The sequence below is a fragment of the Mobula birostris genome, chromosome 1, assembly GCF_030028105.1.
Source record: "Mobula birostris isolate sMobBir1 chromosome 1, sMobBir1.hap1, whole genome shotgun sequence".
Taxonomy (NCBI): domain Eukaryota; kingdom Metazoa; phylum Chordata; class Chondrichthyes; order Myliobatiformes; family Myliobatidae; genus Mobula; species Mobula birostris.
This window is the reverse complement of record NC_092370.1, coordinates 191,020,926-191,047,616: the sequence shown is the minus strand read 5'-3', so window position 1 is coordinate 191,047,616 and position 26,691 is coordinate 191,020,926. Positions and strand designations below refer to the sequence as shown.

The window sequence follows — 26,691 nt, the reverse complement described above, 5'->3', positions numbered from 1 at the left end:
TGTTAGATACTGCAGATAAAGTGAAAGCTTGATGTAAAGTAATTTAAATGAGTAAAAACAATACAGCAGATAGACAAGGTAGAATGTGAGACCTAAATAATGGTTCCTTAGCCAAATAGCAAGAAAAAATTTTGTAAATGTGGTTGGCAGTACAGAGTCAATGTGAAAAAAACAGAAGGTGGAATCATTCCAAAATGAAGATATAACAGCAAATCGGGCAGCACCAACTCAGCAGCATAGAGATCTAAGAAAGGATTTATAACTGTAGAGGGAGTTATTACAAGCATTTAGTTAACAGTATATTAACTTTTAAAATGCATTAATTGACTGACCGGAAGGGATAATGGGCAGGTATTTTGAATTCAAAACTTGGTTAGTCAGTTATTAAAAGAGATAGAACGTAGTCATGTATGTGGAATTAGGTCACACATCAGCAAAGATTTTATTGCGTGGCAAAACACCCAAATAACATTCATACTCACATATTCTACTGCAAGTCTGTGCAACAAATAATTATTCTTTCCTCCCTCTGCCCACTTTTTAGATCTTAATTCTTTATGAAATAATTTATTCAGGTCAATTTTAATCATTTCCCCAACATTCATAGTCAAGTTAAATACCCTATTTCTGTGAATACAAGTCCCTAGGGAAAATACAATAACACTGGCATAGGCAAAAAAATTTAATTTGACAGTTTCTACATGGAAATATCAAACACAATATAGTCCTCTCTGTGCACAACTCACAAAGGTAATGCTCTTACCAACATCATTTTTGCACTCATCTTGCAGAGGTGTGTATAAAAACCATTCCACTTTTTTAATACCCAAATTGTAACAAATGCACAGATACTAAATCAGCGTACTTGGTCACGAAATAGAAAATACGATGAAAATAAGAAACAAGTATATTTAAATAATCAGAGACCTTCTAGAACACCAACAGAACACACTTGTTTCCAACATTTTGTCTTGAATTTCAGCACATATAGATCATAATTGGAGTTTAGGTGAAACAACATTCCTTTTTCAGTTTGAACACTGAAGAACTTCACTTCATCCATAATAATACTTACAATATATGACTAGGACTCAAATTCCATTATTCTAATTTGAAGTGGATTTTTATTCCAGTAATACCAGTTAGCATTACTATAATAAGTTTATTATAAAAGTCTCTTTTAATGCCTAAACATACATGTAAACAAAACATCACAATGCCATTTTACAGAATAACACTTGGATATTGTAAATGATGTTTACCAACAATAGCAGCACCTTTGACAATAACTTCCTATATCTTTTGTATCATTACTTGGAATTTGCCTGAAAAAGTAAGATAACTTTAAGTTAGACCAAACTATATTTTCTCCTTGCCCCCCACCCACACCACCAATAAAATTACTCATTAGCTTTCACAAGAAATAAATAATTGCAAATCAGTTAGGCAGCTGCAAAACTGCAATCCAACAAGTAGATTTTTTCTCCCCCACACAGTGAGTGCATTGCCGGGGTGGTGGTAGATGCAGATATGTTAAGAACATTTAAGAAACTCTTAGATAAGCACGTGAATGAAAGAAAAATAGAGAGCTATGTGGGAGGGAAGGTTAGATTGATCTTAAAGTAGGTTAAAAGATCAACACAACACCATGGGCCAAAGGGCCTGCACTGTTCCATATTTTATGTCAAATTCAAAACACACATTTTTATCTCCATCAATCCATGGCCTCCTCTACTGACATGATGAGGTGAAACAGACTGGAAGAGCAACACCTCATAGTCCATCTGGATAGCAGCATAAACACAAATTTCTCCAGCCCCCTGCTTTTCCATTCTGGCACTCTTCTTCCCCTTTCTCCTCGCCTGTCTGTCACCACCCACTGCTGCTCCTCCTCCTTCCCTTTCTCTCCTCTATCAGATTCCTTTTTCTTCAGCCCTTTACCTTTTCCACCGATCACCTTCCAGCTTGCACTCCTTCCCATCCCCCCACCACCACCTTATTCTGGCTTTTCCCCCCTTACTTTCCAATCGACTGAAGCCCGAAATGGTGACTGTTTATTCTTTTTCTGTAGATGCTGCCTGACCTGCCTAGTTTCTCCAGCATTTTATGGCTTACTCTGAGGCTACGTCCATACTAGACCGGATAATTCCGTAACCGAAGCTTTTACTCTTCGTTTTGACCCTCCGTCCACATTGAAATGGCGTTTTCCTCCCCTGAAAACGGAGCTTTTGAGAAACGCTCTCCAGAGTGAATAAATCTGAAAACACCTAATATCCAGTGTAGTGTGTACGGGGTAACCGGCTATTTTTAAAACCGCTGTCATGACGTGCCGGAACAAATGGTGGCAGCAGCACGGCATTTCATTATTTTCTTGTACGCAACCTCCAACACCACAACGATATCTGACAATTGATGTGTAACAGCCTAATGTTACATTGTATGGAAATACAAGATAACGCTGATGTTTTATACATTTAACAAGGTGTTTTATTCATGTATTGCTTGTGCAAACATTCAATAGATGCAGTTGTCACTTTTGCCCAGTAACTCGTTTTATTGCACATGTTAAATACAGCAAAATAATACACAAAGACATGGCAAAGGTAAAGGCAAACAAATGAGGTAACAGCAAATTTCACTTTTTCCCAGTAACAAGCCTTATTGCATTTAGTTGTAGCTGTCATCCCTTTCATCAGTGAAGAGACTATGGCTGTAGGAAATGTTTCTGGACAAACGTGCACCAAGTCTTTCCTTTGGCAATTTCCTTTTAAGTTTTTCTAGTCTGTAACTGGACAAACACGCACCATGTATAACGTTTTCTCTTCGCTTGTTTTCTGTGTGTCCTGTGCATGCCCAGTAGGAGGTGATTCACCCAAATATCCGTTTTAATGAGGATAGAAGTATTTTCAAAAACGCCTAGTGTGGACGCCTGTTGTTTTTACGCGAAACCGACGTTTTCAAAATTATCCGGTCTAGTGTGGACATGGGCTGAATTTCTAGCATTTGCAGAATCTCTTGTGTAAACTCACTAAACTCATCTTTACTGCTAAATAGGTGTGAATGTTGATTCTGTTGACTCAAATACTAGGAAGTCATTATAATCTACAGTTGATACACTGTCCTGCAAACCAAAAAAAGCAATCAAGGTTTATCTACAACCAGCCTGCCACAGAACCTTGTAACATGAAAATTACAAAAAATACTTAAATTGTACAATTACTGTAAATTGTACTTTCAGTTGCTACCAAAACAATTAAAGCAACACACAACTTACATGCTGGCATTGTAGTAACTTCTACTGTCACGATACTTTTAATTCCCAAGTTCGATAAGGCACCTCGAACCAACCCACAAGTAAATGCCAAATACTGAAATTGAAAAAGATTTTATTAATCTCTGCTATATTCCAAGAGAACTTAAATCTATAATTAGTAGGTACACCTTGGACTTCAAATTAAGATCCAAGTTCTGCAAGACAGCACAAATCAAAAATGATTATGAAAGCAACAAGTTGTAAATGAGATTAAAAATATAGACTGCAAACCAAATACCCAGAGAAGGAAGTTCAGATCATTTTTAAATTAGCTTGCCTAGTAGCCTGAGGAGTTGAGGTCAGCAGGTATCAGTCATCATCATATTAAATGGTGGGGCAGGATTGAAGTGCCTAATTGCCTACTTCTGCTCCTATATTCTTGTGTTCACCTGGTCAGAGAACACTGATCAAAGCCCACACTTAAAATGAAGTTCATCATTTTGGCATGCAATACTTTAGTGAGAGAGACATCCTTTACGTAATCAAAGCTGAGCTTGCATGTTCCAAGAGATCATGTTCTCATAATTCATTACAATACAAGGACCATTTGGCTGATTCTGTCTATGTCAAGCTTCCAGAGTTTTGCAATCAGCCCTCTTTAACTATCCTCTCACATGCCCTTCTTTCTTCCACCATACATGTACATTAAGGGCCACTTTCAGCAGCTAATTAATTCACTGTTGGGATGCAGGAGGAAACCACAACACCGGGAAATCCACAATCACAGACAGAATACGCAGCCACTAAACACACACACTGGAGATCAGGATCAAATGAGCATCATAGGAGCTGCTCCAATTGTTAGTCCTCTAAATTACCCACACTATCAATTCCATTTTTTGCTTATATAAAAGAATGGAAATTGTGTTTTTTTCTCCTCCTGCTCACTGGACAGTTGGCACTATCTCATCACTTGCCTAATTTGCTGCATGCAAAATAGTGATTTTCCAATCCATCAGCAAAGTGGCTTAATTTCAACAAAACCACCACAGTAAAATATCACGATAATAATACGTATACCATTTTCCTCAATGGATTATTTTTAAGCTTATTAACAAATCAGATTAAGGTTGTTTTGTCCTGCCTTGATACACGTCTAGGGGGCGCCACACAGTCACGTAGCAGCACGCACTATTACAACTCGGGGGGGTGGGGGGTAATTGGAGTTCAGACTGCAATTCCTTCACCATCTGTAAGGAATTTGTACGTCCTCCCTGTGGAATGCATGGATTTTCTATGGATGCTCTGGTTTCCTCCCACAATCCAAAGATTTGCCAGTTAGGAGGTTAGATGGTCATTGTACATAGCCCCATGATTAGGCCAGGGTTAAATCAGGGGTTGCTGGGTGGTGGGGTTCAATTTTGTGTTGTTTCCCAATATATAAATATCCTGGAGTCAGACAAACTGACCCTTCTGCACAACCTCAAATGCTAGACTCTGAATAGTCACATGGGATGGCAAAGAAAAAACAGAACACAAACTCCAACAGGGAGTTTAACAAAATCCTGACAGAGTCCATGAAACACAGCCTTGTTATAACTAATTATAATCAGCCCCTATCAATTGGTTTCTTTTCCCTCCTACACTACCCTGTCAGGCCATCACTGCCACTGTCCTCTCAGTGGATCCCCTCCTCCTACTTATTTCCTTCTGCCCACTCCACCTTCCATATTTGGTTTCATGCTCTATTTTCCTTTCCTATTACATTCCATCATCCAGAACACATTCCTGCTCCTACCCATCACCTATGCGATTTACACCCTGCCCTCTATCAACTGCTGATCACTCCCCTTCATCTGGATCCATCGTTTGCCAGCTCTTGCACCAACCCTTACCCTCACTGCTTTCCACTGGCTAACCTTCCTCTACTCTTTCAGTCCAAATGAAGGGTCTTGACCCAAGACATTGGCTGTCTATTTGCTTCTACACACACTGTCTAACCTTCCAAGTTCCTCCATCTGTTCGTTTTTGCTCCAGATTCCATCATCTGCAGTCTCCTACATCTCCTAAGAAAATTTCTGAATGCACTGATTTGGAATTTCTGCATTTCAATTGTGCTAATCCAGTAGTCCAATCAATACTGGAAAGAAAGAGTGCAAGCAAGTAACTATACAGGTTAAAAATGTTTGAGTTAGATGTACAGTTGAAAACTAAACAGGAATACACATCTGGGCCTCTCCAACCTGTGGTCCACATCAGGAATTCCATCCCATTAAACTCAGCATACCAAGAGGTGTACCAAGTTCCCCAGTTCCTGCCCAATTGTAATGACCATGTAGCAGTTACTCTCTCCAACACACCCCTTTCTACCCCTATTAGTCATACTGTCTTTTCTCTATTGTAATTTATAATTGGTCCCAATTAATTACCACGCCTTTGCATGTTACTCCAATTCAAATATTGATCTTTTCACCATGAAAAGGATCCTTACCCTTAATTACCATCTTACACAAATATCCCATGTTCTAATGACTGCTTAAAAAGTTGTGTTAAATATACTTAGATGACAGTGTTAAACCAGCCAACATTTGTCACCAACTACGAGTCACAAAATTTTAAATACCTCTCAGATTTAAACTTCTCCACTGCCCCATTAAGTAATTAAGTTGTAGTACTCTTTGCAGATTGTCAACTTGTAAGTCTGTAGATTTACATAGTTAAGATAACACCAAGATATACCTTGGGTGCATGTTCTAGGTACTGCTTCCCTGCAGACATCTGAGTCAAGAGCCGGAACTTGTTGTCTTGAAGTACATAAATACCCTGTAAAATTAATTAAAAATGCAAATGTTCAAAATATTAATAGTGTTAAAAGTCAAATTGATTTGCATATTTCAATGTTATTTTCCCATCATCCCTTTATCCAGGGCTTAGCATTAAATTATCTTGACTCTAAAGCACCACAATAAGTGCTGAATTGCCGTTAATGGCAACATATTGAATTGGACCATTTCTGTCTCTTCAGATAATTTCTAAATTCCTTGACATCGTACTAAAAAAAGTGGGAAACTTTCTATCAACAATCTTTCTTTGAATACCAGAATCAAAATTAATTGGTCAGTTACCTTCAAGTCAAATTGAGCTTGATTCAGCCCAGTGTTCAGACTCACCCAGCGTGGTCTGCCACCTGCTTATGTACAGCTCAGCAAGATGCAGAAGACCAGCTAAACAGACCCATTGTGCCCAAAATGCACTCTACAAAACAGAGTAAGCTCGCCTCAGGAAGTCAGAGTCAGAAAGAGGTACAGAACAGAAACAGGACATTCTGCCCATTAAGTCTGTGCCGACAATCAACCATCCATTCACCTCAATCGCATTATACTCTCTCCACATTACCCATTGACTCTCACCTCACCCACACTTTAAGGGGCAATTTATAGTGGGCTGATTAACCCACCGACCCCACACATTGTTGGGATACGGGAGGGAACTAGAACTCCAAGGGGAAACCTGCACAGGCACAGGCAGAATGCGCACACTGTGCTCAGTTTGTGTGCAAGGCTGGGACTGAATTTCAATCCCTCGCTCTGAAACAGCAGCTTAAGTCCCTAATATTCAGAGACATTTACAAAATATCAGAATTCCTTCAACAATCAAAATAAATAAAGTTCAATGAAAACATGTTAATAGGCCAGAACTAATCTTAGAAAGCAACATAAGAAAGCTTAACTTTCATTTTCCCCGCCTAAACTCCAAGCTTGGAATCTCCATTCAAATGATGGACCCTACGCCAGGTCTGACCAGTGTAAGATCGGAGCACTGAATTCCCAGTGTAATGCTGGAAAGTCCCAGCCAATAGCTATGCCATTGAATTCTATGGAGAGACAACAATGGAATAACGTGCTGACTTCCATCACTCAGCTAATCCAGGCTTATAGCAGGATCACTCAAGTGCAGAACTGAGAACATAGAATTTAGTTACCTGAAATTAAAATCTTGAAACTAATTTAGTTACAGTACCTGAAAGCTGCTGACTGCCAGCTGTTCAGTTTGAAAACTGCCAGGCAAAGCCAGCACAATATGGTCCATTGATAATGCAACATCATCATGCAAGTTTTGAACATTTATGTCACCAAACTGACAATTTTGGTAACATAATGCTCACTACACCTCAAAGTAACTCACTGAAGCGGAAGCAATGTGACAAGTGTTAAGGTGCCATGTAAATGCAACTTCTAAAAAAAGACTGAGATCAAACATCAAAACAATCTTTTACAAATAGGTTTTAGCCACACTTTAAAGGTTAAAGATATATTCCAATGTTAGAAATAACACAGGATATTTGGCACAATGGATCAAAGTGATTGTGATAAAAGGTTAAGTTTGCTCCGTAACAATTTATGCCAGTCAACTTTTAACAATCACATAGTCCAAGAAGTTCATTACATCTTTCAAAATTATAATTGTGATCAATTAGCAACAATTTCAAACTCCAAAAACAGCTATAAAATTAATGTACAGCAAATCAACTGTGGGGTACTGGAGAATAAACTGCATGACACTGCACTGCCTAAAAATTAAATATTGGCCCCAAGGGAACACAAGGAAAGTCAGCTACAACTCCAGGGTACAGTCCTGACGAAGGGTCTCGGCCCGAAACGTCGACTGTACCTCTTCCTAGAGATGCTGCATTCACCAGCAAAGTTCATGTGTGTTGCTTGAAATTCCAGCATCTGCAGATTCCCTCGTGTTTGCGAATAAGAAGGCATTGTTAGATTAGATGGTAATAATTGTTATCTTCCTTGTGCTTGTTTGTATTTTATATAATTACCAATGTATACACAATTCTTCAGTGTGTTTCCTAGTAGTCACAGTTCTTATTATTCTAGAAGTTTCTTCGTTACCATAATATTTGAATAGGGACCATCTGATTGGTTAACTCGTATCCATAAAATTTGAATGGAATGTCTGTTATCCTTGGGAATTCAACGAAATAAGAAAATGGTATAAGAAGACTTGTAGACTTGGCTTGTAGACTCTCGCTCTCTTTCTTTTGTTCTTTTCCTGCCATTGCCTTCTCTCACTGAATCAAAGTGCATTGTACAGGGCTTCGAGACAAACTGAAGCAATATCAATAAGTTCAGCAGAGACCACAAGAGGGTGGTCCTGCCGGTGACGCTTCCTGGGAATTGCCCTCTATGTTGGACAGTCCTCCGGAACAACACCACCATCTGAATTCTTACAACATGGACATGATATGGACTCTACAGTGGCCTCTAGCAACTCAAGTGAGGGTGACAGTGATGGAACAGTAGGATTGGCAGCTATGGCACAGCTTGGTCCAATGAAGACCAAGGAAGTGAACTCGTGCAGGACTGAAGAAAGAACCTATGAAAGGAGACAGATGGTTTTCCATCAACCAAGAAAAAAAAAGATAAATGGTCCAAAGAAGTTCCACATCCTAAAAAAATGAACCTGGGCTGAGCTCCAACATATCAAAAACATATATAAACTGCACCCATATGATGGCATCCAAATTTTGGTTTTAGTGTCTTCTCAGCAAATCCGACAGTTGACTCATAGTTGGCAACAACATGGGAGATGATAAACAAAATCGAAAGATTGGAGGAAAGTAGTTGATCGCAAGCAAAAGATTTCTGAAGATGTTTCTGAATATGAGGACCAATACAGGACAGCATGGTTAAAATATCAAAGAGTTCCTGGAATAAATGAAGAGAACATCGTGGTAATGAAGCCAACATAAAGATAACCTACATATGGTCCCCTGAGGTCATTTTTTATGGATGGCTTGAAACTAGACATTGCTAAAATGGTGAAATGGAGTTGGAGTGAAGTTAGTGTTCCATACAGTGAGCTAGTGCAAGCCACTGAACAAGTGGGATAAGATATCAAAATCTGAATAAGATCATCACGAGGGTCAGTTACCTGTTGATCATCAGCCACTGACCATGGGTCAACAGTCGTTGTTTGCTAGTCAACAGCCACAGCTGCTGCCAACAACCGAAAGAGGCTGGACTGGAATTCACCATGTATATCGCAGCAGTCTCAGTCTGAGACATACCCCTAAGGCCAATCCCTAAAGCAAAGTGTCACTTGTGTGGTGAGAAAGGACATTGGGTTCTAAGTTACTGGTATAGGAAACAAGGTGGACAACAGAAATAAGCACAACTACAAGTTCAGTCCTCTGCCCCACAAAAGTTTTGGGATTCTAGTTTGATGACTCAGTTTCAACCATCGAAGTTGGATGTCATGGACATATTGTCACAGTCAAATGACTGGGGCACTTCCCTGCAGCCTTTGCTTGCCTTGAGAGTGTAAAACCTAGACAACTTATATGTTAACTTATTGAGAATGAATATGCTGAATTTTATTAGATTATGATGACCATGACTGTACAAGAATAAGAACATGCCATGAAGATGCAAATTATTACAAAGGAAGCACCTTTTTCAAGCCCAAATCTGATTCTGTACACCGATGAGAAATGAATTCAAATGGCTGGATGGGCTGTTATTTCTGAAACTGAAGAGCTGTCATCAGGAAGAATGGCTCCAGGAACCTCTATGCAAGAGGCAGAACTGAAAGCTCAGACTGAAGCCAGTAATGTGGCAGAAGGAAGATCGGCTGATATTGACACAGAATCTTGATATGCTTTTGGAGTTTTTCATGATTTTGGAGACTTAATGGATACAAGGGGATTCCTTACAGCTGTAGGAACCCCAATCAAGAATGACCAACTAGTGCAAGAACTCATGAATGTAATACAGTCATCAGAAGTGGTTGTATTAAAATGTAAAAGCCACTCCAAAATGAATCAACACACATCAAAGTTGCTGGTGAACGCAGCAGGCCAGGCAGCATCTGTAGGAAGAAGTGCAGTCGATGTTTCAGGCCGAGACCCTTTGTCTCGGCCTGAAACATCGACTGCACTTCTTCCTACAGATGCTGCCTGGCCTGCTGCGTTCACCAGCAACTTTGATGTGTGTTGCTTGAATTTCCAGCAGCTGCAGAATTCCTGTTGTTTGCGCCAAAATGAATCAGTTGGTCAGTTACATCTGAATCTTAATGAGTTACAGATTTTTGTTTTCTCAATCATTGCTTCATTTAGTGTTTCTTCCTCCCTGGCTTGTGTTTTGGAAGAGTACTTCAAGCAGTTTGCCTCAAGGCTCAGATCTTCACTGATAATGTTTATTTCGGGGAAAAGCATAATATCTTAACATCTTTGCATAAACTGCCTGCCCAGCTGCCTTCTTGTAACATTTCTTTGTTACACTTCCATCTACACATAAATGGAAAGATGTCTTATTGAGCAATGAGTAGACCTGTCCTGTGGGATTTGTCCTAAAACAGAGTTTTCATTGCACTTGGGCCACAGTTCCATTGTACCTTGACCAAGCGGTTTTGGTTGTAGGGCTGATTCAGATTAAAGAAATGGGTTATGCAATAGGGCTATTAAAACCACTGGTTTGTTTATAAACTGAATTTGTGATGGTGAAGTTGTCTTTGTCTTTATGTAACTTATCATTTTAAAGCTGAGTTATTGATAATGTTTAACTAAGCAGTTGTATGTTCATATTTTAACTGGTTTGATCACAGATTTACTAAAGATACAGCACAATTCAAAGATGAATTGGATGTTATGAAGTTCATTTGTAAAGGCCTCTTGACAAGTATATTTAAAAACCAGATTGACAATCTTCGGACCAGTTTACTTGTATAAGAGCAATCATTAGTACAGCAGTTCAAGTACATGAAAGGGTGCCTACTTAGAAAGACAATTTATTGAACAATGACATAATCCTATGAATACCCTTTGATATTTCCATAATTTAGGTTTTTTTTATTTTTATATACCTAATATAGATTCCACAAGTTTTTCTTCCTCTGAATTTTCTGATTTTGAATGTATAATTTATAATCAAAGAGGGGAATATTGGATTATACTGCATAATTGTTATTTTCTTTGTAATTTAACTTTCTTGTGTTTGTTTAATTTTACAAAATTAGATTAGATTAAACTTTATTGTCATTGTGCCGAGTACAGATACAAAGCCAATGAAATGCAGTTAGCATCTGATCAGAAATGAAAAGACTAGTGTTATTTACAAAATAACTGCAAATAAAAAATGTGCTTTAGCACACAAATACAAACGTTTGTATAAAAGTACTGAGACAGTACAATACGGATGCAATACTGCTCAGCACTGTGATGAGAGGTTCAGCAGTGTCACAGCCTCAGGGATGAAGCTCTTCCTGTGCCTGCTGGTGCAGGAGCGGAGGCTCCTGTAGCGCCTACCAGATGGGAGGAGAGTAACATGCCCACCATGGTTACAGTGAGATGCATCCCTGATAACGCTTTTTGCCCTGCCCAGGCAGCGTTTATGGTAGATGTTCTCAATGGTGGGCAAATGGGTGCCGATAATCTGCTGGGCAGTTTTCACCACACGCTGGAGTGCTTTGCGGTCCGATATGGGACAATTGCCATACCACACTGAGATGCAGTTGGTGAGTATGCTCTCAACGGTACAGCAGTAAAAGTCCATCGGTATCCTGGGACAGAGGTGAACTTCTTGATGCTCCGCAGGAAATAAAGGCATTGTTGTTACCTATGTATATGCTGTTGTTCAATGTGTTTCCCAGTGGTTACAGTTCTTCAGTATTATTCTGGAAATTTCTTGGGTATCACATTATTTGAATGGAGAATATCTGATTTGTTAATTTTTACCTACAAAATTTGAATAGAATGCCTGTTTCCATGGAAATTCAATGGAATTAGCAAAGTAGCATAAGAAGAACAAAGTACATTGGCTCTCGCTCTCTTTCGTTCCTTTTCCACTATCAGCTGCTCTCACTAGAAGGCTATGTTCTCGCTACTCTTCTTTCCAATCCCCTTGTTCTCTTAGCACTTAATAAACAATCGTGAGCAAGAAGTTTTATGCCTCATACTTGACTTCTGAAGAATCTTAGATCAAATGTATCAGTATCCAACAGCAGAGACTGGTAATATGTTAGAGCCTGGAGGTAGTCAATTCCTTTGCTTAAAGGGATGTCCCGCCATTTGTGCTGCATTTTGTCATATACACCACTACAAGAAATTACAATGCTTGTAACAACTTGCCATAGTAGCAGTTCAGCAAGATACTATAACACCTGGTCTGCAGTCCATACTGACTGGCATTATATTGTCTGTCTGTCTAGTACCATATCCGATGCGGATTTTGGTGACCATGGTTTTCCATATAGATCTATCCTTCGTTTTTTGGATGACTTCCATTTCCTCGATGTGTAGCCACCTGGCTATGCTTTTGATGTACATAAGCCGAGGTCTTCCTCTAGGTTTGCTCCCCTCGATCTTTCCAGAGAGTACAAGTTTTTCTAGTTCATCTTTCCGCATGACGTGTCCTAGGAACCTGAGTTGTCTTTCTCTTATTGTTGGTATGAGTGATCGGAACTGCTTGGGCTCTTCTGAGAACTTCTTCATTTGATGTGTGTGTGGTCCATGATATTTTTAACATTCTCCTGTAGAACCATAATTCAGCTGCTTCTAGTCTCTTTTCCATTGCTGGACAAATGGTCCAGCATTCATTTCCATAAGTCAGGATAGAATAAATGTAGCACTGCAGTATTCTGTTTTTAGTGTACGTGCTCATCTTTCTGTCTGTTAATATGTTCTTCATTTTTCGGAAAACTCCTTTCGCCATTGCTATTCTGTATTTAATATCTGTGTCGCACCCGCCATTACTTGTTATCAGGCTCTAGTTGGCCTATCATTTGTTATGTTTGAGATTTACATAGTACTAACAGACTTTTCCTTTCATCTTATTCCTAATAAATCATACCATATGAAATTATCTTTGTCTTTCATCCATTGCACTGCTTCCTGTAAATTGTGGCGTGGGAGAGCAACTCTAAATCTGTTTCTTTACTGGCATTCATAAGATTAAAGGAGACTATAAAGAGAATTGCACATGCAATATTAAATTAAATGGGTTTAAAATGAGATTTTAAAAACTTGCTGGAAATTAGTTAAGTGGAAAATGACAAAACTGGTAATGATTAGAATGTTAAGCACATAAGGTCATCATTAAGTTTTCTTGGGGATCTCATTGCATTAAATTATATATTGGTTATATATAGATGACTTATTCTTGTGTGAATTTACTGACAGTATCTCATTTTATTTTTATAATATTTAATACAAAACCATTCAGCCCAGTTTATCCTGAATTCAATCTACCTTTTTTTTTAAATAACTGAAAATGAACATTCTTTACACATTGATTTTAAGATGAGGCAACAACGCACATATTAAAATTCAGTGTATAAATCTGGATCAATTACCTTAGAGTAAAAATTTGCTGGGGCTCCCAGCCTCAGCCAGCAAGATCCAGAATGAGTCAAGACAAAGGAGATGCAGTAAATAATAAACACAGCAACTAACACCCTCAGCAAAATTCATTCTGTATAATTTCACTAAACCAAGGAGCCCATGAAATCCATTTCACCAGCATCAACTCTGAGACAGTCCTCTGCTTAGTCGTGCTTCAATGGTCTTTCCCTGTCTCTTTTCACGTATTGCCAGATGATATTCATGTTTTTTCAGTGAAATTTAGTAAAAAAAAAGACAACTTGTCAAAGCAAAATAATACAACCACAATATGTGCACATACCCTATTACTATTTCAAAGTTCAAAGTAAATTTATTATCAAAGTACATTTATGTCACCATGTACAACCCTGAGATTCATTTTCTTGCAGGCATACCTAATAAATCCAGAATAGAATAATAACCATAATAGAATCAATGGAAGACATTTATCTTTTGTTCAACCAGTGTGCAAAAGACAACAAACTATGCAAGTACAAGACTCTAAGAAAGTGAATCCATATGTTGTGGGAATATTTCAATGATAGGCCATTTGAAATTGGCTGAAGTTATTCCCTTTGGTTCAAGAGCCGGATGGTTGAGAGGTAATAACTGTTCCGGAACTTGGTAATGTGAGTCCTGAGGCTGCTGAACCTTCTTCCTGTTGGCAGCAGTGAGAAGAGAGCATGTCCTCGGTGGTGGTGGTGGGGTGGGGGGGGGGGGGTCTCTGAAGATGGATGCTGCTTTCCTGCGACAACACTCCATGTAGATGTGCTCAATGGTGGGGACAGCTTAACCGTGATGGACTGGGCTGTACCCACTAATTTTTGTAGGATTTTCCGTTCAAGGGCATTGGTGTTTCCATTCCAGACTGTGATACAGCTTATCAATATTCTCTCCCCTGCACATCTATAGAAGTTTGTCAAAGTTTGAGATATCATGCCAAATCTTCACAAACTCCTAAGGAAGTAAAGGCGATGATGCCGTGCTTTCTTCATAATTGCACTTATGTGCTGGACCCAGGACAAGTCCTCCAAAATAATAACACTGAGGAATTTAAAGTTGATGACCCTCTCCTCCAATGAAGACTGGCTCATGGACATCTATTTCTCAATTTGTTGTGATAATAACAATTTATGTTAGCAAATTTCAGGTTATTTTAACTACACAACTACTTAATTAATAGGTACTTTAAACATCTGAGAACAATATACCTGATGGTTGGTCCGAAGATTATCGATCTGCTTTTTAAATACACTTGTCCAGAAGTCTTTACAAATAAACTTCATAACATCCAATTCATCCTTGAATCGTGCTGTATCTTTAGTGAACCTGTGATCAAACCAGACAATATATGAACATCCAAATGCTTTGTTAAAGATTATCAATAATTCAGCTTTAAAATATGTTACCTGAAGACAAAGCAACTTCACTATCAAAAATTCAGTTTACAACAAACCAGTGGTTTTAATCCCCTAACGCATAACCTATTTTCTTTTATCCAAATCAGCCCTACAACCAAAACCACTTAGACAAGGTACAATGTTACTGTGGCCCAAGTGCAAAGTGCTCTCTTTTTTGGGACAAATCCCACAAGACGTGTCTACTCATTTCTCAGTAAGACATCCTTCCATTTATGTGTAGATGGAAGTATAACAAAGAAACGTGGGGGCAGCTGGGCAGGCAATTTATGCAAAGATGGTAAGATATTACTTTTTTCTGCAAAACAAAAGCTCTATCAACGCAGACCTGAGCCCAGAGGCAAAATGAAAACCACAACCTGTTTGAAGTCCTCTGCCAACACCCAAACCAGGGAGAAAACAGTAAATGAAGTTACGACTCAGAAAACAAAAACTGCAACTCATTAAGATCTAGATGAAACTGACCAACTGGATTAAAAGCAGCCAAGAAGAAGTTAGAAACAAGAGAAAGTCTGCAGATGCTGGAAATCCAAAGCAACACACACAAAATACTGGAGGAAACCAGCAGGCCAAGCAACATCTATGGAAAAGAGTAGTCGACGTTTTGGGCAGAGTCCCCTCATCTGGCCATTCAGCACCAATAATGTAATCCTTTATGACCAAAATATGTATATGCTTTCCAAGTGAATGAGGACTTCAAGCTTAATGAAATAAAATGTTATCCACTAAAGGTATGGGACTAACATGAATGCAACTTATATATTGATGTTAGCTATTTTTAAATTTCGCATATATAGAATTTTACTCCAATTAACAAAAATAGTCTTTCATTCCCTACAAACTCTCCCTATTAACAAATCATACATTAGTCTACTGTTGTAGGGACCATGAGTTGGAGTTGCAAATTTGCAGCCCACTCTTAAACCAACAAGCACAGCTTTCCTGATGAAAATATACCCTCAGTAGATGATGCTGTTCACAATATAAGAATCTGTTTCTTTTTGTATTTCTTCAGAAAATACCATTGCTTATTACCTTTCTATTAGTCCTTGGCCTACTCGGAATCCCATGTTTTCCAGCTTGGTGACATACCTTCCACTTTCCTGAGAAAAAGGAGCAGAAAAAAATAACAAGTGTGTAATTGTGGAGCATTACCAATAAAGTTAGAGGAACCTACAGTGGCATGCAAAAGTTTGGGCACCCCGGTCAAAATTTTTGTTACTGTGAATAGTTAAACGAGTAGAAGATGAACTGATCTCCAAAAGTCATAAAGTTAAAGATGAAACATTCTTTTCAACATTTTAAGCAAGATTGGTGTGGACTGATGAAGTTAAAATAGAACTTTTTGGCTGCAATGAGCAAAGGTATGTTTGGAGAAAAAAGGGTGCAGAATTTCATGAAAAGAACACCTCTCCAACTGTTAAGCACAGGGGTGGATTGATCATGCTTTGGGCTTGTGTTGCAGCCAGTGGCACAGGGAATATTTCACTAGTAGAGGGAAGAATGAATTCAATTAAGTACCAGCAAATTCTGGAAGCAAACATCACACCATCTGTAAAAAAGCCGAAGATGAAAAGAGGATGGCTTCTACAACAGGATAATGATCCTAAGCACATCTCAAAATCCACAATGGACTACCTCAAGAGGCGCAAGTTGGAGGTTTTGCCATGGCCCTCACAGTCCCCCAATCTAAACATCATCGAAAATCTGTGGATAGACCTCAAAAGAGCAGTGCATGCAAGACAACCCAAGAATCTCACAGAACTAGAAGCCTTTTGCAAGGAAGAATAGGTGAAAATCCTCCAAACAAGAATTGAAAGACTCTTAGCTGGCTACAGAAAGCGTTGATAAGCTGTGATACTTGCCAAAAGGGGTGTTACTAAGTACTGAACATGCAGGGTGCCCAAACTTTTGCTTCGGGCCCTTTTCCCTTTTTGTTATTTTGAAACTGTAAAAAATAGAAATAAAAAGGTAATCTTGCTTAAACTATTAAAGAAATGTGTCATCTTTAACTTTATGCCTTTTGGAAATCAGGTCATCTTTTACTCGCTTAGCTATTCACAGTAACAGAAATTTTGACGAGGGGCACCCTAACTTTTGCATGCCACTGTATAGGTACTTTAGGCATCTCTTGTTAACAATAATATCTTAAAGACTGAAAAAAAAATGCATGAAACTAACTTGTTAATTCCACTAATACATATAATCTACAACACTGATGAAAAATTAACGTAACCAAATTCAATCCTCAAACCTCAAATAAAAACTTTATATTCAGGTACCAGTCTGAGATCTGTAGGTAAGCAATCAGTTCCAATTAAACAGTACTTAATTGGCTGATTTCAAAGATTGGCTGATTGCCTGAGTCCATTACTCTGAGCACCCATGCTCACTAAATGACACTCTTTAAATTACAGGAATTTTAATATAGTCATGATCTATGTGAATGGAAACATATGCACCCACAAGATCTAAATTAACACAAAATTTAAAAAACTTTTTCTTTAGTTTTTGAGCTTCAAGTGCCTCCAAATACTTATTAATTCAGATTTGATAGGATATGAAATATCATCACAAATGACTTTTCTCCAAAACAAAATGCAATATTCAGAGTTTGAAGACATTCTGACTGTTTTAGGCCAGAGCAAGAGGAAGTCACACATGTTCTTGTGGAATAAAGAACTAGAAATATATCAAAAGCACAAGAGATTCCTCAGATGCTAGAAATCCAGAGTAGCACACACAAAATGCTGGAGGAACTTAGCATGTCAGGCAGCATCTATGGAAAGGAATAGAGTCAACGTTTCAGGTTGAGACCCTTCATCAGGACTGGAAATTAAGCTATCCCTCTATGCTTCTCAAGTTCCAGCCACAAGACATACGTGACTTGGAAGGAAAAGATCTGGGACACTGCAAGTGATCATCATTTAAAGGAAGTAGCTGGATTATTATTTCTATTTATCTACTGCAATACTGTACAAAGCACAAGATTTCTTAAATCAGGAATCTTTGTACATATTATACTGTTCACTTATAGTCCCATACATGACTTACTGTGTAGAGGTATGGGGAAATACATATAAAACAAATACAAACTCAATTTTTCTACTCCAAAAAAAGTCATACGAATTGTAAATAAGACAAGTTATTATGAGCCAACTAATCCACTATTTAGATTTCGTAGATTTTAAAATAATACAAATTATGTATAAAGTAAAAAATGGACAGCTACCACAAAGTACCCAAAGGTTGTTTAAAATGAGGGAAAGGCAACATGATTTGAGAGGAACATGTATATTTCAAAAACAAAGGATAAGAACAAATGTAAAAAATCATTGTATTTCAGTCAGAGGGGTGAATCTATGGAACAGTTGTAGTGAGAATTTAAAAACATGTACCACACTTAACAAGTTTAACAAATTATTTAAAAATAATTTGATGAACAAATATAAAATATATGATTTAAAATGAATGGCAGTAATGTAAATAAATGATACTTGGAACTGGATTTTGTGTTAAATGATTATGAAATTTTTTGTTTTGATGTTATGATTGACACCAAATATGTTGTTGTATAAGTAAGAGGGGTAGGCGTAATAAGCTGTAGCTTCAGCCTACACCCTTTCGGTCTGTTACAGAATATCTATTTTTTTTTGTAATTTTGTCTTATGAAATCATCATTATGAAATCATTGTTGAAAATGATGCTTTTTGTTATGTTTGTACTGACCGAAATAAATTTCATTCATTCATTCACTCACTTTTCACTCACTTTTCTCTGCCAACAGGTTCAACTGCACACCAAGTCAAAAATATTTTCCCATGATCAGTAAGTAAACAAATAGGACTATTTCATCTCTCAACATTTCATGTGTAAGCTGAGAACTTTATGTTTACCTTAACTATACAAGCTCTATAATGTACACTGCATATTCGAAGATTCTAAATGCAACAAATGGAAAACATTACAGTTATTCGTTGTGGACATTAACAGTGAATAAATGAGAGATGTGCATGGGCTCTAATTCCAGAAGCAGGAGATCTTTTCTGGGCTACATGCCCTAGTAGAACATGACATTATGTGCAAAGGAAGGACATTACCATAAAACTTCCCTTAACCGTGCTCCAAATATGTCAAAATTCTTTAAGGACAAAGGTTTAACAAGGCTTTGTCTCACCGCACAGCCTATCATCATTCAGTTCTTCTAAAATTAAATTAAGTTCCATGCTGAACAAATGTTCTGTGACATCTAAAATGATAGAGGGGGAAAAGTCTTCCATTTGAGTAATCAATAGCCATTGAATCTCTTATCTAAAATCACAGGAGACTGGAGAATTCATCTTGATTGCTGAATAAAGACTAGAATTTTTTTTTTATTTTGTATTGACATTCTTTTGCAATAAGTCTTTCAGGCGCAAGAGACTACAGCACACTTCCTAGCTCAACTTAATACCACCAAATCTTCAGAAATAAAATTTCTTCGGTGAACGTTATGCTGTACACGCCATCCCCGAGTAATGAATAGGTTCCGTCTTTGCAGCTGTCCTCAAGTTAAATTTGTCCTCAAGTCAGAAATTACACAAAGACCACTTAAAATGGTAATTATACTTCCACAGTATTGTAATGAATGGCATCAAAAGGACACAAGACTGACTAAAAAAATAGCAACTACTACAATTGTGGAGAAGTGAGATGAAAATAGCTCTGCCATTCAGAGAAATAAACATATTTAAGCAAGTTGAACTTCTGAATTTAGTACGATCAGGAAAGCTGACTTGTATGCAAAGATTGGGTGCTCATAACCCAGAGACAACCTGTACCCGTAACCTACAGAATGCCGTTTTGACTAAATATCATTCCCTTCCCCCACCCTCAATTAAATGATGACAATTTTCATAGCTAAACATTTCAATATTCTTTAAACCTGTCATCTATCTATCACTACTTAAAAATTAATGTTCCAGCTTGAATGTTCAAAATGAGTTGTGAAGTTTTTATGGCAGCAACACATTTATAATTACTCAGTTAAGTCACTTTACCATTTGAATAGTTACGGCATTCTGCCCAGGCTTCTCTGGCTCTTCACACTTTATGAGTTCCCCATGACTGCCGTAGAGGGCATCAAGAGGAAACCCAACAAGCACCTGCGCAGATGGTTGGGAGTTCCGCCAAGCTTCTCTTCAGTGGGCCTCTATATTCATTCTGGGCAACTGCAGCTTCCCCTGTCATCTGTTGTGGAGGAATTCAAGGTGGCAAAATGCAGAGCCTTATTAAGCTTGAGAGATTCCAATGACGTCTTGGTAAAGCAAGCAGGCGTTACAACCAGATCTGGGCGGTTGGGCAGCCAATGCAGCTGTGGAGCAGGCAGTGTATTTTCTGAAGCTGCGAGATATCATCGGCAACCCCTGCGTCAGGTGGCAAGGCCTCAGCTCAGTTCACTTCCAGCAGTGGGGAAATGCAAGCATAAGGAACAGGCAAGACATGGTACAGGCAGAAGTACAGATCCGTGAGGAAGAGAAGCAGATGTCAAAGGTAGTGGAACAAGGGTCCCAGGGTGCCTGGACAAAATGGGATCTGCCTAAGTGCAATTTCTCATGGGCAGAGTTATGGAGACTGGAGCCCTTCCGTATTTCCTTCCTCTTGCAATCCATGTATGACACCCTTCTTTCACCATTACATCTGTACACATGGGGGATGAGAGAGGACCCGAACTGTAAGTTCCATGGTCAAAAGGGGACACTGGCTCATATACTGTCCGGGTGTAAAACAGCTCTAACTCAAGGACGGTATAGGTGGCGCCGTGATAAGGTGCTTCTGGCTCTTGCTGACACACTAGAGCGGGAGAGATGCAAGAAGAGGACGGCCGGCACAGATTTGAGGAAGGCCATCACCTTCATCAAAGAGGAAGCCAGGCCTTTTGTAACCAGACAACCAAAGCCCAATCTGCTGCTAACGGCCAGGTTCTGGGAGATGAGGGTCAAGGTGGGAAGAAGGCTGCAGTTCCCGGATGTGGTGCACACAACCCTACACCCAGACATTGTACTGTGGTCAACTGAAGACAAGAAAATAATTCTGATTGAGCTGACTGTGCCGTGGGAGGAGGGATGGGAAGAGGCCCACGAGAGAAAGGCCTTGAAGTACCAGACCTTAGTGCAGGAGTGCAAAGACAAGGGATGGCAGGCATGGTTGTTCCCTGTGGAGATCGGCTGCAGAGGTTTTCCAGCCAATTCAGTATGGCAGTTGTTGTCAGATCTGGGCCTGGACGAGAGCAGCAAAAAACAAGCAGCTTGTAAGATGGAGGAAGAGGCAGAACAAGCCTCTTGTTGGATTTGGAGTAGGCGAGAGGAGGGAAGCTGGAAGCCAGGAGCAGATGGGCAGTGATTTGGCCACCATTGCCGGCCCACCAACTGGAGAGTGTCGTGGTTAAGGGTCGAAACACTCTGTGAAGGTTGGGAAGCACCTGATGACATCTGCTCCTGGCTGAAGGCTACGGTTACCTTATAAGGTAACTGGAGAATGCACCCTAACAGGTGTATGTAACAAGATAACTGTGGGGATTTACTGTAAGGTGTATCCAATTTGTTCACTGATTATACAAATATCTCTATAGCAAAATTAAAGTGGTGAGATTTGGCAACCATTCAGAGCTTTCGACCAGCAGTTCTCCGATTTAGCCACAGGAGCTGCACAGTAATACTTTACTTCCCTAGTAACAAAGTTGTATTTAGCACAAAGAATGAAGTATCAATGTTGGATTGATGATACAAGAATATAACTATGATTTAAGTCACCAATTCTAATTTATCACAGCATAGAACTTGCACAGCTAACAGGTTCATTATCAGTGATGTTCAGAATAAAATACAGCATTGCACCTATCAAAATGCCATGCATTTCCATCAGCTTGGAATTGGCTCATTATTGTCACATTGGCCATGATAGAGCGAAAACCTTGTTTTACATACTCTTCACACAGATCAGATCATTACACACTGCATTGTGATAGAACAAGTAAAGCACAATACAGACTAACATGTCACAGCTACAGAGGAAGTGCAGTGTAGGTAAATAATACGGTGCAAGATCATTGCGAGGTAGATTGTGAGCTCGAGTCCATCCACACCATCTCAACACTGCCTAGACAGCCTTCAATTTATACTTGTACCCAGATGCATTTAGTTTCTTTGATTAGACTATGTCTACTGACATATAGTTCTATTAGCAAACCTTAATCTCAAACTAAGAACGTCTTCAATACATCACCATTTTTTGTCATAATACCCTCAATAGCAGTTTCAGTTCTTCTGACAACAGACCATTTAGAAATTTGTTGGCTACTTTTCAACTTCTGTTTCTATTTTGTTTGTTCTCCGTTACTCTTCCTGTACTTTGTACAACTTGAAGCCCAACATAATGGTGAACTTCCTTCCTGCCTATACTGTTCCTCCAACAGCCATTAGATGCACAGCTATGATTCAATCTCCACACTGGAAAATATCAATATTCCAAATATCAATTCTCTTCTAAACATTAGATTCTACACTACAGATTTCAAACGCTTCTCATCAAACAAGTTTATGTCAAGTATCTTTTTATCTTAATCAAATGATAATCAAGTTGAGCAGTTTCCTTTTTTAAAAATGGAAAGGTATTCTGAATAAAGTATTAACTGCACCACATAAGCAGACCTCAAAAGAATTACAATGCTATTGACCAATCCTTCTCAAAGAGGATTCCACCACAAAACAACATTTGTGAAGTGAAAATATCTCTGGCAGATGCAGCATCAGTGAGTTTCATGTATCAACTACTGTGCAAATGAAATCTGCTACACTTCAAATCCTGAAGTTCGGAGCTAGAACAAGCCAATGATGTTTTTAAAACGCTAAGGCAACAAACAAATACTTTATTGTTCATCTTTTTGGAAAGAGTAACAAATATTATGAAATCAAGAAGGTCTTTTTGAAGGACGGAAGGATACAAAAAGATAATTTTAACTGAATATCAAAAGAAAATAACTTTTATATTTTTCTTGAACAAAAACAAGTTCATGACATTTTCCAAAATACTGTTTGGTTCAATAGCTGACAAGAACAACAGCAAGAACTTGTATTCAAATACCACCAGGAAGCATATAGCCCAGGTGCAATCACAACTTGGAGCTGAATGCTCTCAAAACTGTGGAGTTGCATATTGAATTCAGGAGAAATGTGTCCACCCACTCATCATCAACAACTCTACAGCTCGCACCATTTCAACATTCTCGCATCGTTATTTCGCAGAACCTCGTGGGAGAACCACACCTCCTTCGTTAACAAAAAAGCTCAGCAGAGGGTATACTTCTTGCAGCAGCTGGTAAAATTCCATCTTCCCCAGAACATACTGGTGCAATTCTACACCACAATCACGGAGATCATCGTCACATCAAATATTACTCTCTGGCTTAGTGCAACATCCTCTCACAATATACAAAAACTACAGTGAACTGTCAGAACAGCAGAAAAGGCTGTAGTCTACCATCACTGCAGGACTTGAGATGATGACAATCCTCTTCTTCCCCTTCTCATTAGGGAGAAAATACAAAATCCTGAAAGCACATCCCGCCAAGCTCAAGGACAGCTTCTACCCTGCTGTTGTAAGACTATTGAACAATTCCCTAGTATGCTAGGCAGACTTTTGACCTCACAATCTACCTTGTTATGGCATTGCACATTGTACTTTGTCTGTAACTGACATTTCGGTCTGTGTTCTGTTATTGTTTTACCACGTACTTCCTCAATGCACCAGTGTAATGAACTGATCTGTGTGAATGGTGTGCAAGACAGATTTTTCACTGTACATCGGTAGATGTCACAATAATAAACCAATTTATCTTTTTCTAATGTCTATTACAGTGTGATCAAATACAAATGACAACTCAGTGCAGATAAGGCTACAAGCAACACTGACACGGCCTATAACGCATAAAATTCAATAGAAATGGCCTTACCACACTCCCAAAATATGGCCAAATAGCTTTTAAAAGATTCACAGTACATTGCTGATTTTGTCAAACCTAGCATTCTATTTTGATTCTCATGTGTCTGTGAAATTATGGTAGTAGATTGTAGGATACTTCCACTAAGCCTGAACTTTTCTGACTGCATTTTTAGGTGAGGATTTTTAGGAGTTGGGCCTGTTGATAACGAAAAAATCCTGGGGCAGAGGAGTAGGTGTTTTGGAAGGGATGATGAAGATCGTGATGCTCCCTTACACAAGCTGGTTGTATCTTTCCTGGTGGTGGGAATTATGGATCTAAGTGGTACCACCAAAAGTGCCTTGCCAACTGCTGCAGAGTACTGATTTTCAATACTGGTTATTAAAAATAATTCAGGTTTTGGAAATCTGAAATAAAAAGCATACTGGAATACAACACATGAAAAGAGTTAACCCTTTGGGTCAAGCAGGAGGAAGGAGGAAGGAAAAATGATGAATACCTCTGGTGGCATGCCACAAAGAGCAACATGCACAAATCTAGAGTTTTCAAACACAGTAAAATGTCTCACAAAGTGAGTTCAATCAAAATTTGCCAGGAAGCCACTAAAAGAGTCATTTGGATATGTGACTAGAAAGGTTAGTCAAAGAAATAGCTTTCAAGGATGTGGAACATTTAAAGAGGAAATTACAGAGCTTAAGGTTTTGTCAATTTTCATTCTCTTTTTACCTGTGACACTCATGTTATTTGCCATTTCAGTACATACCAGAATGATGCTGAAACCCTGCTCACGCTGGCACAAACCACTTCATTTTCTGAAGAACTGCCAAAGAAGCTGAACTCTTTGCAGCCATAAAATTGACCTTAATGCAAGGAGGATGAAACAGAAAATAATTGAGTCTGGAACACTGCCCTGAGGAACTCTTGGAGCGACATTAATTTGATTCCAACAACCAAGATTATCCTGGCTCTTCCTCTGTAAAATCCACCTGCTAGGCAGTTTCACATGTTTTCTACAACCTGGGTCACATTAAGTCAAAATCTAGTCATGATATATGAGGAAATGAATTACAAATGACTTTTCATGTAGGCAAAACTTTATTATTCCCCACTTGGATGTCCTGCATGAGATATAGAAGCTTCTTGAGGTTTTGATCATTAGCTGCTCAGTAACTACACTAAATATTTTCTCCACTAATAGTAGAAACAGGCTTTGCCACAACCTACCCTCTAAAGCTAGTGGCCACTGTCCACGCTCTGGGTGGAAAAGTTGCCAGTCAGGTTCCTATTAAATCTCTCCCCCTCACCTTAAACCTACAATTGCTCCAGATGTTGATTCTTCAATCCTGGGAAAATGACTGCACACATCGACCCTCTCAATCCCCCCCCTCATGATTTTACACACTCTATAAGATCACCCCTCATTCTTCTATGTGCCAATGAAAAAGTCCCAACCTCTCCCTGTAACTTAGTCCCTACAACCTCAGCCTCATAAATCTCCTCAGCACTCTTTCCAGTTTCACAGCATCTTTCCTAAACTAAATATTCCAAACATGGCATAGCAAGCACCTTGTCCAAAAGGAAAAGTACAGCATTGGGGTGAAAAAAGCTGAAGAAGTCATAGGTCAGTGGCCTCACTTTATGTGATACCAATATTCACTAAGCTCGGCTCAAGTACACATGCTGTTGAAAGCAAGTAATGACATTACATGATTAAAGACCTAATATACTGTGATTTTGCAGAATTGCAGATTCCATCAAAAGCCTTTCGCCAAACAATGAGTATCCTTCCGATCCCTTTACACAACGACTCTCTCACCCATATGCTAAACTTCACTGACCCGTATGCCAGATTCATTAAGGTAACAAAGGCAACGACAAACAACTCCAGCAATGGAAGGGAGCAACACCGAGGGATTGTCACATGCATGCCCAGATCTGCAACAATGTAAGTCAGAGTAGAAGTTTCCTAAAGCTAGCTTTATGTGATACATCTTTAGCATCCACCTCCTCCAACCAGGTGTATGTTCAGTTGTTTCACCCGTCCCAAAACAAATACGCCTACCGTTCTGTTTTTTGCAAATTACTAGTATTGACAAAATAGAAAACATAACCTTTCCGCAATTATACTTAGCGCGTCTACAATCCTGCTACATTTTTATGTCATTCTACAATTTAGGAAGATCCGACGTCGTTTAGAACTTATTTTACATTTGATTATCAGGATAGCAAGTTGCCGATCCTGGATTCTGAAAGAGTGCATTACCAAAATCTTCCACACAACCTGCCTAACAGACTGGACGATAACGACGGAACTTGTTTGATGCCTGATGCTTAAAACCGCCGCCGAGCCCGCAGTGCGAGGGCCGAGCTTTGTTGCCAAGCAGCCAGCTGCCCAGCCAGCCCCCGGCCGCTTCCTCACCATCTCTCCCTGTTCCGCCCATTTATAAACGTAAGAAACCATCTCGGTGTGAAGCAACTGAAAGAGAGCTTCGTCCGCCATGTCTTGTTTGTTCATCCTTCACACGGTGAGGACCAACCGAGGCCGGGGCTCACCGGCTAGAACGGAGAAGCAAGAAGGACCCGAGTCCATCCGGCGAGACGCCAGCACCGTCTGACAGCTGCGGCGCGGCGCGGCGGGGCGGTCTCTTCTCCG

General features: G+C 39.2%; 1 protein-coding gene across 1 annotated transcript; it reads right to left on the bottom strand.

Moving 5' to 3' along the window:
* Positions 1–669: 669 nt before the first annotated feature.
* On the bottom strand, positions 670–26,691 carry trappc6b (trafficking protein particle complex subunit 6B). The gene is made up of 6 exons (XM_072267850.1): positions 26,458–26,691; positions 16,097–16,164; positions 14,855–14,972; positions 5,993–6,076; positions 3,275–3,368; positions 670–1,325 (listed from the first exon to the last, which is right to left on the bottom strand). The coding sequence occupies exons 1-6, from the start codon at positions 26,551–26,553 to the stop codon at positions 1,294–1,296; spliced, it is 492 nt and encodes a 163-aa protein (XP_072123951.1). The 5' UTR covers positions 26,554–26,691; the 3' UTR covers positions 670–1,293.

Excerpts from the sequence above, each read along its gene's own strand:
- trappc6b (XM_072267850.1), bottom strand. The coding sequence starts at position 26,553 with ATGAACAAACAAGACATGGCGGACGAAGCTCTCTTTCAGTTGCTTCAC. Across the intron at positions 6,077-14,854 it reads ATCTTCGGACCAACCATCAG|GGTATTTATGTACTTCAAGA; the intron begins GTATATTGTTCT and ends TTAATTTTACAG. Across the intron at positions 1,326-3,274 it reads AGTTACTACAATGCCAGCAT|GCAAATTCCAAGTAATGATA; the intron begins GTAAGTTGTGTG and ends TTACTTTTTCAG.